This window comes from Elgaria multicarinata, chromosome 13 (genome assembly GCF_023053635.1).
Source record: "Elgaria multicarinata webbii isolate HBS135686 ecotype San Diego chromosome 13, rElgMul1.1.pri, whole genome shotgun sequence".
Classification (NCBI taxonomy): Eukaryota; Metazoa; Chordata; class Lepidosauria; order Squamata; family Anguidae; genus Elgaria; species Elgaria multicarinata.
Genome location: NC_086183.1, coordinates 13,541,610 through 13,553,430, shown reverse-complemented (window position 1 = coordinate 13,553,430; position 11,821 = coordinate 13,541,610). Strand labels below are relative to the sequence as shown.

The 11,821-nt window shown below is 46.7% G+C and overlaps 1 protein-coding gene across 5 annotated transcripts in view; it reads right to left on the bottom strand.

The window, feature by feature from the left end:
• Window positions 1-1,756: 1,756 nt before the first annotated feature.
• The window catches only part of PHACTR4 (phosphatase and actin regulator 4), a 127,231-nt gene continuing 117,166 nt past the window's right edge, over window positions 1,757-11,821 (bottom strand). For all 5 annotated transcript variants that reach the window (XM_063140237.1, XM_063140239.1, XM_063140238.1 and 2 more), the window contains 6 exons: window positions 11,437-11,593; window positions 10,028-10,083; window positions 9,166-9,227; window positions 7,312-7,449; window positions 5,425-5,501; window positions 1,757-3,879 (listed from right to left, as the gene is read on the bottom strand). In XM_063140237.1, the coding sequence (XP_062996307.1) occupies window positions 3,864-3,879; window positions 5,425-5,501; window positions 7,312-7,449; window positions 9,166-9,227; window positions 10,028-10,083; window positions 11,437-11,593 (506 nt within the window). In that variant the 3' untranslated portion in view covers window positions 1,757-3,863. The remainder of the gene's footprint in view (window positions 3,880-5,424; window positions 5,502-7,311; window positions 7,450-9,165; window positions 9,228-10,027; window positions 10,084-11,436; window positions 11,594-11,821) is intronic.

Genomic DNA, 11,821 nt, shown 5'->3' with positions numbered 1-11,821 from the left:
CCCTCTACCGACCGAAAATGGTCGATAGCCTCCCGAGCGATGAGGGCCGAGCGAGAGAAGAGGAACACGTGTTTTTGTGTTCACACAGCAGTTTTAACGTGTAACTTGTACTTTTCTTGGTTTTTTTTCTTAACACGGCTACGTTTACGATCTTTATTGAACCTTCATATTTTAAACATGTTGCCCCGTTTTTCATAAAGTTGTTGTTAATAATAATATACTTCTATACTGTTCAATTAGATAATAAAATCCTCAAGCAGTTCACATTAAAATGCATATATGTAATATAAAATAATAAATAATTTGAAAGATCGCAGTAAAAACAGCAAAGAAACAGAACAGTGTCATTGCAGGTCAGCCAAAGCCTGTGTAAACAAATAAGTTTTCAAGAGGCACTTGAAGTTACCACATTTTATTTATTTTTACTCAAATATTTATAAGCTGCCTTTATGGACCAGGGCTGTACGAGGCAGCAAACAATGGAAGCGTAAAGTACTAACAAAAAACAATGGTAATACAATATGTGTTTTTTTCAGTGTTTTCAACAACAAAGTTTTTTAGGATGCAATCCTATGCATGTTTAGATGGGGGGGGGGGGGGGAAGTCCTACAACTTCCAGCATTCCCCAGCTAACCTTGCTGGTTGGAGCATGCTGCGAATTGTAGGACTTTTTTATCCCTAAACACGCATAGGATTTGCACCTTTGTAGTAGTTAACAAGTGGGACCTGCAACGAAACATTGCAATAAGAATGAATGGCAATCTTAAAATGCCTGAGCAAAGGGGGGGGGGGGGAAGGGTGTGGTCCCAAAATGACTTCAGGGTTGGTGTCACAGGGAAGGTGTTCCACCAATTGGGTGCCACTACAGAAAATACTCTTCCCCTACTCACAGTAGGAGAGCATCCCCTGCAGATCTTAAGATATAGGCAGGCTGGTATAGAGAAAAGTGTTCCTTCAGGTATTTGGGGTCCAAGATGTTGAGGACTTCATAGGTAAGCACCAGCCTCTTGAATTGGGGCCTTAAGCAACCCGTGTATCAGTGTAACGTGATCCCACCTGGTTGCATCCACTAAAGTTCTAGCAGCCTCATCCTGTACTAAGAACATAAGAAGAGCCATGCTGGATCTGACCAAGGATCCATCTAGCCCAGCATTCTGTGGTCAACAGCCCCATTCAAATGCTAAAAGCATTGGAAGGTCTTCAATCCATTGCATTATAGGAGGTGCATGTTTCTCCTTCCAATGTAATATTAGACTTTTACTCGTCAGGAGAGTGCAGAGAATCCATTTGTGCTGACCATGCATTTACTTCCAGGAAGCAGGTAGATAATTTAAAAGCACATGTACATCAGTAAATATTAAGGAGTGTTCCATTACAAAGTTTATCTGTGTAATAACCTCCTCCCAAAAAGGCAATGAGCATTGCCAAAACGTATGCTTAAACGAAGCATTTGCTGTGTTACACCTCCATCAATTAGCCGACTCATTTCATATGCATGCTTTAAAATACACGTTTCACATGGATGCATTGAAATAGATATATTCAAATCTATGTAGCTCCATCTTTTTAAAATAAATAATAAATATTAAGTCGAGAAGGATGGAATCGAAGTAGAGCATGCTTTGTAGCTGAAGCATCCAATACCTGCTCCTGACCTGTTTCCTGGTATGCCTATATGCACCCTGGATCATTCTTCCTCACCCAAACCAAGCTCGGATTTTCACTCTGAAATCGATTGCGCAAGAGGAGGAGAGCAAACTGTTTTCTAAAAAAAATTTATTCCATAAAATCTTGTTGATAGGAAGACAGATATACAACGCAATGATTTCCTCTACAGAGATTTTATACACCATGAAAAAGCAGTTCAACCCGAGAGTGCACCCGCCCTTGTTGACAAGGCTAGTTTCTCTCCTTGCACCATTATTAGGAATTGCTATTAGCGGGACAAGGCCAAACTCCACTCCCTCACCCCACAGAAAACATCCTTACCAAGACACAGCTCAAGTACACGGAGGTGGTCAGGGAGAGGGAGCAAAAGCCACGCGGGATAGAGGTGTAAGAAGAGTAGGGAGCTATAAAGGCAGCAATTGAGTTTGCCATACCTTATACCCCGGGCTCCCTAGTAAAGTAGCCAGTGGGAAATCGTGCAGAAAAGAGGATTCCAGCAATGACACACTTTTCACCTGTGTCTGAAAGTAGTAGTGGGTAGAATCCAGACTAAGCTAGACGCTCTTAGGGCACAATTCTATGCACAGTCAGACAGAAAAAAAGGCCTAAGTCCCAGCATTAGTTGTAGGACTTTTTTTCCTGTCTATGTGTGTGCAGGATCGCAGCCGTAGCCCCTGTTGAAACCGGTGGTACTTAAGTCCTAACTAACTGCAGTGTCTGGATCCTACCCAGTGCCTGCTGAAATTCCTTCTTTTGTGCAACTGTTAAAGATATGAGAACCCTGCATCTGGCCACCAGAAGGTTTAGCAATGGGAGAGGCAGTGACAGTACAAACGCATGAAGGCCTTTTTCTCAAGGTGAGGAAGCACAAAATTTTATGGGACGTCATCTTCAGCTGTATGGGCACCAGATAGCTGCTGATAAGGCGTCACGTTCTACAAGTGTGACCTTTTACAACAGAGGTTAGAAGTGACGTCTAAGCCAAACCAGTGGTCAAACAGAGTCACCTATATTAACACCCACCCCAATGCCCCCCGAAATCCTCAGTTTATCTCTCTCCTCCTCCCATGCTCTCACCCTAGTATCACACACCATGTGTGACTTGTTACACTATACTGAACCATTCCATAAAAAACTGATAAAAGGGACGTCATATTTTCTCATTTTTGTTTCTTTTTAAAGTTAGGTTTAAGCCCTTTTCAAGCATATTAGATTTAGAACTTTCAGTAAGTTTTGCTACATGTCTAAAAAAAAAGGCAAGTTCCACTATTTTTTCAGAAAGATCTTTTTTTTTAAAAAAAAAAAAAAAGAGGAAGCCACGATTAAAAAAATACAATATATTCTACACCACTGCTTCCTGAAGGCAATTCATTTCAGGCTTTGCAGTTCCTGTTAAACAGGCCCTAAATATACCGAACACACACACACACACACACGCATACACACACACAGAGGTCTCTTAATTTAACAGCAAGTTTGCAGGGCTTGGGGGATGGGAAAAAAGAACACTTTCCCCCCCCACCCCAAGATTCAGCATATGCAATTAAAGAACTATACAATTCCTCTGCAGGATGACATAAAATTGGTCAGTAGTGATTCTGCATATTAAGTACATAAAAAAGACATAAGCAAAAAAAAAAACACAAACCTCTCCTGCAATGTGTCAGTTTCCTGCTAGGACAGAAAGTTTACACACAGACACAGACACACACACGAGCTTCCCGCTCACTAGCTCCAAAGCCTGCTCCAATATTATCTCTCTTCCTTGAAAAAGGGATATTAAACAGACCTGAATATATTATTTACAGCAGAACAGGAAGAAATGGAGCCTTGTCCACTCATATGCTGGAGCTGTCCGCAATTGACATGAGCCAGTGCATCTGTCTACAAGCAAGCAGGGTGTATTGCTATATCATCTGAGGTATAGTGTTTTTGTGTGTTTCCCCCCCCCCCATATGATCTGATGGCACTTGAGACAACCCCCTTCCAATGAAATGCTGCGTTTGGACAAGGTCCGACCCCAGTTCTTCTCCATTCCTTAGAGGTGAAAGTCATTTCTTGGATATGTTATGAAGGCAAAATCTTGGACACGCCTCAAGGTTCCTCTTCAGGAGAACGAAGGTGGGAGAATGAAGCCACAAATGTTGCAAATCCTCTCCCAACGCCGGCATACCGACTGCGTTCTTTAAAAGGCTTCATGGCCGATGAAACCTGCAACAGGGATTGAGAGAATCGCGTCGTATTGGGGGCATGGAAGTGGATATGGGTGTCTCTTTTTCTCTTTATTTATTAGAAGTATTTATATAGTGCTTTTCTGCCCCACCAGGGCCCTCGAAGCCATGTAAAGTAAAATACATACATACATACATCATAGAATAATAGAACAGTAGAGTTGGAAGGAACCTATAAGGCCATTGAGTCCAACCCCCTGCTCAATGCAGGAATCCACCTTAAAGCATCCCTGACAGATGGCTGTTCAGCCTCATCTTGAAGGCCTCTAAGGTGGGAGAGCCCACAACCTCCCTAGGTCACTGGTTCCATTGTCGTACTGCTCTAACAGTCAGGGAGTTTTTCCTGATGTCCATCCGGAATCTGGCTTCCTGGAACTTCAGCCCATTATTCCGTGTCCTACACTCTGGGATGATCGAGAAGAGATCCTAGCCCTCCTCTGTGTGGCAACCTTTTTATTTGAAGAGTGCTATCATGTCTCCCCTCAATCTTCTCTTCTCCAGGCTAAACATGATGTGATTAATTGAATAATTGTGACCTTTTCCTGTTGCCATAGTTCTTTGACTTCCATCGCCAGTGGTGTATTATATTATTATTATTATTATTATTATTATTATTATTATTATTATTATTATTATTATTATTATTTACATTTATATACTGCCCAATAGCTGAAGCTCTCTGGGCAGTTTACAGAGATTAAAGAAAGGATCCAACCTGAAACCCTGGAAAGCCGCAACACTGGACCAAGGGTCTGAACTCGGTATAAAGCAGCTTCCGCTGCTCCTATGAGAGCTTCGGCTATTGGGCAGTATAAAAACGTAATAAATAAAAAAATAAAAAAATGATCCATTGGCTACAGGCAGGGGCATCTATATGGGCAAGCGTCTTTTCCTGCAGCCTCCACACAGTAGAGCTGTCATGGGAAGAGGCTCTGAGCGTTGAAAACCATTAACAGTACTGTTTATACTTGAAATTGTACTGATGGTTTTGATTTTTGTGAACTGCCCAGAGAGCTTTGGCTATTGGTCATTATAGAAACGCAAGAAATCAATCAATAAGGAGTAGTAGGAACACTCCAAGCCTTTTATTTATTTATTATTACATTTATATCCCGCCTGTCTTCCTCCTAGGAACCCAAGGCGGTGTACATAATCCTCCTCCTCTCCATGTTATCCTCACAACAACAACCACCCTGAGAGATAGGTTGGGCTGAGAGTCTGTGACTGGCCCAAAGTCACCCAGTGGGTTTCCATGGCTGAGTGGGGACTAGAACCCGGATCTCCCGACTCCCAGTCCAACACTTTAGCCACTTTACCACACTGGAGGTCTTATGATTGCGGGGTTCCCTCCGAAAGATGTTGCATTACAACTCCCATCACCCCTGACCATTGGCCATGCGGACTGAGGCTGATGGGAGATGGAGTCTGAGAATCTCTGGAAGGGGGCCTAGATTCCCACCACTACCACCACCACCACCACCACCCTGTCCTATGGGAAAGTCATTACTGGCCTCCTGTTACGTACCGTGTGAACTGCTTGCTATCTTCGTGGACTTCCATTTCAGAGCTTTTGAACTCGTTCAGCTCCTTCCGGATGGCAGCCTATCGGGGAGGGAGGAGGGAAATCCGGTCAGCTCAAATTCCACCCGGTTGCCACACGCATGCAACACACGCACACCGGCCCCAACTATGTCCAGAGCTGCCAAGCTCCCGGGCTCCCAATATAGCTGCTGCTCCAGCCGAATGTGTCTGCCTTTAACTTCCAGTTTCATCCCCATCAGGATCCACCCTCTTTCGGCATTGTGCAGCGTTTCCTCTTTGTCAGCTCTCTGATCGGCAGCCAGAATCAAAAGCAAGAAAGGAAAAAATCTGGTCTGGAGCAAAGAAGGGCCTTGTTGCAGGATGGGGGAAGCAGCTGGCAGGAAGCCCTGGATTTGTGCCCAGCTTCATGACTTATTGTAGGGGGGGCGGGGGGGGGGAGGAAGAGAAGGTTTCAGTCTGGTCTATCTATCTAATGTTGTGTGTTTGCAGGTGGTGAGAGATGAGTATGTACCTCTACTAGGCTATATTCAGCGTTTTTGTGGTCGTTACAGCATTTGGCTGCCCTGGGTTTGTTTATTTATTTATTTATTTATTGCATTTATATCCCGCCTTTTTTCCTCCAAGGAACCCAAGGCGACCGTACATAATGCTCCTCCTCTCCATGTTATCCTCACAACAACAACCCTGCTAGGTGGGTTGGGCTGAGAGTCTGTGACTGGCCCAAAGTCACCCAGTGGGTTTCCATGGCCGAGTGGGGACTAGAACCCGGATCTCCCAGCTGCCAGTCCAACACCTTAGCCACTACACCACACTGGCTTAGCGCAGGAAGCTTCGGTACACAGAGGTGAGTGGGAGGATGCACGGCATTGCGGGAGTCATGCGATGCAGCAAGGAGGAAGGCCCTCACACCTCAGAGGATGGGGGAACTAGAGAAGAACTAGAGAAAAAGTCTCTCAACATGATGCACACATGCAAGGCGCCACTTTTAAGCATGTTACTGCCATTCCTACAACCCCATCAACGCGCACGGCATTTTGCAAAGCACAAACGGATAAGCTCTTACCCTGAGAAGCTTCTAATCTAAACCAGCCTCTCCCAACTTGGTACCCTCCAGATGCATAGGCCTGCCATGAATGATGGATGTTGCCATCCGACACATCTGGAGGGCACCAGATTGGGGGCAGGGGATCTAAAATCTGAGAGAGGGGAAAGCAGAGGAAGGGAAGAGAGATAGAAGCCGGTGTGGACATGGGGAAGGAGCGCCTTTATTTCAGTCCCGCCTACTTGGGCTTCGTTACGGTGGAGATGAAGGCAGCCTTCATTGCCCATCAGATGTTTCAGACTCCAACTCCCAGGATTCCTGACCACTGGTCAGGTTGACGGGGCTGATGGGAGCTGTAGTCCAAGACTTCTGGAAGGAGGGTACCAGGTTGGGGAAGGCTGGACTAAACCAGGAAAAAGGTCTGTTTTAAAGAACATAAGAAGGGCCCTGCTGGATCAGACCAAGGGTCCATCTAGTCCAATGCTTTGTTCACACAGGGGCCAACCAACGATTGACCACGAACCCACAAGCAAGACACAAGTGAAACAGCAGCCTCCCACCCATGTTCCCCAACAACTGGTATACAAAGGGTTACTGCCTCTGCTACTGGAAGCAGCACACAGCCAGCAGGCCTAGTAGCCATTGACGTGTGACATTATGCAAGTATCCTGAAAGGCAGCTCCTAGCGTAAGGGACATCAAGGGAGGAAAGACGGGAGGCCTTTGAAGGAGCAGTTGGTGGCGGAGCTGGAGGAATAAGGGGCAAAGGCATTGGGATAGGAGGGAGGGGCGGGGGAGAGAGAAAGGGCACTGAACACTGTCCTCTCACCTTGTCAGCAGGGGTTAATTTTGTCCATGGCTTGTCTGCTCGCCTGTCATAGTCCTGGGCATCCGTCACCTCCACGTATTCATTAAACCTCAGGATCTTCCTCGCTTGCAGTTCAGCCACAGTAGGCCTTTGACTAAGCTGAAAGGCACAGAGAGAGAGAGAGAGAGAGAGAGAGAGAGAGAGAGAGAGATTCTGTCTTAATAAGCCATTCTCATGATCGGCTATGCGAGGCAAAAGTGGAACATGGCCTGCCTCTTCCACCACTGGAGACAGAATAACGGGCTCAAGTTACAGGACGGCAGATTCCGGCTGGACATCAGGAAAAACTTCCTGACTGTTAGAGCAGTACGACAATGGAACTCTATCACACTAAAGGCCTTCAAGAGGCAGCTGGACAGCCACCTGTCAGGGATGCTTTAAGGTGGATTCCTGCATTGAGCAGGGGGTTGGACTCGATGGCCTTATAGGCCCCTTCCAACTCTACTATCCTATGATTCCATGATTCACTACCGCTACCATGCCACACACCCCAGTGTGGCAGCGGTATGTCCAGGTGCAGTAACTCAGGACAGTGAGACTCCACTGGCGCAGTGTCCTGTGTAAGGTCCCCACATCAATAATCAGAGGCAGACAGCCAGGAGGGCGTGGCGTGGACAGGACAGAGCAGCGGATACAAGGAGCGTCATCCCACTTAGGTCACCACGAGACCAGAGATGTGCTTCGTACCACTGTAGGCTTGCAAACATCAAATGGTAAGCATTAACTGAAAAAGCCACAAGTACCAAGTGCCACAGCCCAGTCGTTACTGCAGGATGCGGGCTGCCTTGCACTGGGGCAAAACAATAGTAATGAAAAAAAGGTGGGGTCAAGCAGCAACCACAGGACCGGGGGTGTCAACTGTCTCATCCCTTTCAGGCGGAACAATCTCATGTATTGCGATTTCTGAGCACAGAAATGAGTTTTCGCTCAATATTTAAACCCTGCTATCTTTCCAGCGCCAGGTTAAGACTTTCCTCTTTGCCCAGGCATATAGCGGCATATCTTAATGACCCACATGTTTCGTTTTTTAATGCTTTATGTGTGTGTATGTTCTGTATTTTAGAATTTTAAATTTTGTGTACTCGTTTTTATCTTAATTTTAGAATTTCTGTGAACTGCCCAGAGAGCCCTGGCTATGGGGGCGGTATAGAAGTGCAGTAAATAAATAAATAAATAAATATTCACCGGTTTTCCGCAAACTGGTGCTTTTCAAGTGTGTTGGACTACAACTCCCATGATCCTCTCCAGGATTGTAGGAGTTGTAGTCCCAACGTATTGTGGAAGTCACTAGGTTGGGGGAAGGCTGGTGAACATTGACAGCCAGTGTGGTGTAGTGGCTAGAATGTCGGACTGGGAGTCGGGAGATCTGGGTTCTAGTCCTCACTCGACCATGGAACCTCCCTGGGTGACTCTGGGCCGGTCACGGACTCTCAGCCCAACCTACCTCACAGGGTTGTTGTAGGAGGGCCAGGAGCAACCCCCACCCCCGCAAACCCCCAAACCCAACAACCCTATGACGAGAACGGAGTATGTACATTAAGTTGTTTTATGCCAACTCTACATAGTATGTTTTTTTTTCCTATTGTAGAACTTTTATATATGTGTGTATATAGATATATAGATATGCACACAGAGAGAATTCAACACCCTGCTGATCCACAACACACCAAAGGCCAAAGCCGTTGCCACCATATTCCTGGACAGAACCCCAGAATAAACCTTACGACGTCCTACCCACACAGAGCATGCTTCAGTGGGTCACCACCCACAGAGGGCTCTGGCAGATGGGAACAAGATGTACGGTGTTTCCAATACCTTTCTGGTGAGCCTCCGTTTTATTTCCCGCTTTTCGGCCTGCCGGTCAGCCTCATTTTTTTCTGCCAAGAAGAAGAAGAAGAAGGAGTTCAACGATGCTGGCGTTGTCCAGTCCCCTAATGAGGGGCTGTATCGCCGTCTTGCCAAAGCTACACCAGCAAGCCCATCTCCCTTGCTCACACCTTTTCTTCTATCAGTGATCCACAGATTGGAGATGTGGATCTACCGCTGTACAGGCAGCCCATCCGTGTATCACCCCCTATTCCAGGCTCACATGACATCTCATTCATCCCTCAAACAGGATTCTCTGTCTCCGCCTATCAACAAACTATGCATTTTCCCTTTGCCCCCTGCAACTCTCTGAGAAACAGAAAGCCAAACAGTGCTTGCAGTGGGGCAGAGTCCCTTCCTTCCATGCGCAGCAGAAGTGTTTTGAACCCTCTCCTCCGACCCCTCCCGACAAAAGACGCTTCTGCCATGGCCATGGCGAAGTGGCAAAGCTCATTCATTAGCAGCAATCGCCTGCTGTAGCCCTGAGCTCCCTGGGAATTGAAACGACGCTTCCCAAGCAAGCGACAGGTACGGGGGCAAGAATGCTGCACAGCAGGAGCAGCAAGTGGAGCTTCTGCTCAGAGTTTGGGGCAGCGGCCAAAACAAAAGCCTTGCAGCTAGAGCACAATGAACAAATGCAAAGAGTGTCGACCAGCCTTCCCCAACTGGGAGCCCTCCAGAAGTGTCGGAGTGCTCCCAGCCAGCATGGGCACTGGAATCCAACACATCTGGAGAGCGCCCGGTTGGGCAAAGCTGGTGGGGACTATTTAGAAAATAAGCATGCACAGAGCTTCAAGCAGCTGTTACTCACGCTGAAGTATATTTCTCTGCTCCAGTTCTTCTGCTGTTGGTCTCTGACTTAATCGCCTAATTTAAAAAGAAAGGGAAATGCGTCATATTTTTCCCCCGGGACAAAAGTCATGCCTTTCTCCATCCTTCACACTGAAATGAAAGCCTCAAAGAAAGGGGTTTAAATACCCCTAAGAAAAGCTTTGCACCGTGTTATGACCTATAAAGCTCTATATGGTTCGGGTCCAGGTTATTTGAAAGAACGTATTCTCCCTTATGAGCCTGCCCGTGCTTTGAGATCTTCTGGAGAGGCCCTTCTTTTAGTCCCACCTTCTTCACAGGCACGCTTGGTGGGAACATGGCAGAGGGCCTTCTCGTTGGCTGCTCCGGTGCTCTGGAACTCTCTTCCCGGGGAAGCTAGGCTGGCTCCCTCCTTGATGGGCTTTCGGAAGCAGGCTAAAACTTTTTTGTTCAAGCAGGCCTTTGGAGAATAATCCAGCCCTCCATCTATGTTAATGTTTTATAATTTTGTTGTGTATTTTTTAATTGTTTATGGTTTTGTTTCCCTCCCCTCCCCCATGTATATTTTAAACTTTGTAAGGCCGCCTTGAGGCCCAGCATTGGGCAAAAGGCGGGATACAAATAAATATAATAATAATAATAATAATAATTATGCTATAAAACAGAGCCGGGCAAATGTCAGGCTGGCAGGGTCTACAATGACCCTGTTCAGACCACACACTAAGCCAAGGTGGTTAAGCCTTTTGAGCTCAACATTACGGCTTAGTGTGTCGTGTGAACCATGACTTCGGCATGTCGTGCAAACCATTCCTAACCATGGTGGCTACATGAACATGGTTTAAACACGCGCACTAATCATTTGCTGCAAAAGGGTTAGTGGCCTAACCAGGGCTCAGCATGTTGTCTGAACAGGCCCTCTGTGTTTTTACTCCAACCCCAAGATCTATCGACCTGAGCCATGGAAAATGGTGGGCAGCGGGAGAAGGAGACCAAAACTTACAACGAAGGAATAGAGCGCTCAGCCCAGCTGTCTGTTTGCCCTGGCAGTCCACGGTCCTTTCACACAAAAATCCACTTCTGGTTCCCCACCCCCCAACAAGCATTTCAACAGCCTAATTTTACGAACAAAAAAGGGAAAGGATTTCTTGTTGCTGCTATCGTTAAGCAATTGGGACTCCGAAACCAATCTAAAGCTGATCACCCAGAGATCTACCAGAAGATCCTGATCTACCTTCAATTCACTCACCCCAGATATGCAGGCTAGGCAATTGCAATTAGCGCCTATGAAAATTGCAATGTGGTCAAGCAGGAGAAAGTGCCTGTGTATTCCTGGGACATTTCCCATACTCCCAGATGCACAACACAATCCTCAAGTGGGTTCAAGGCACACTTGCTTCCGCCCTTTCCTACCTGATCAGCGTCGTTCCTATCTGCTGCCGGATTTCATTCCACTCTTCCTTGCTCTTCCGAGGAAACGTGTTTTGTTCCAGTAACTCCTGCCGGGAGGCCATGTTGCCCAGTTTCATGGCAAGGGTATCTTTCCTCTTGACTTTGTTGGCTAGCGCCGCTTTGGAAAGGAAGGAAGAAGTCATCGTTACCCAGCATGCAACGGTGGCTGCTTCTCAGCCAACTATTTCCCCCGCTTTCAGTGGTAAGTCACAAAGCAAGAGCGATGGGCCACTGCAGCAAAGGGGCATCCATCTCCCAACGTGGGGAATGCAGGTTCAGCAGGGGTGTTGAACCCCTTTCAGCTCGAGGGCCAGATTCAATTTCAGAGAAGCTCCCAGGGGCCGCA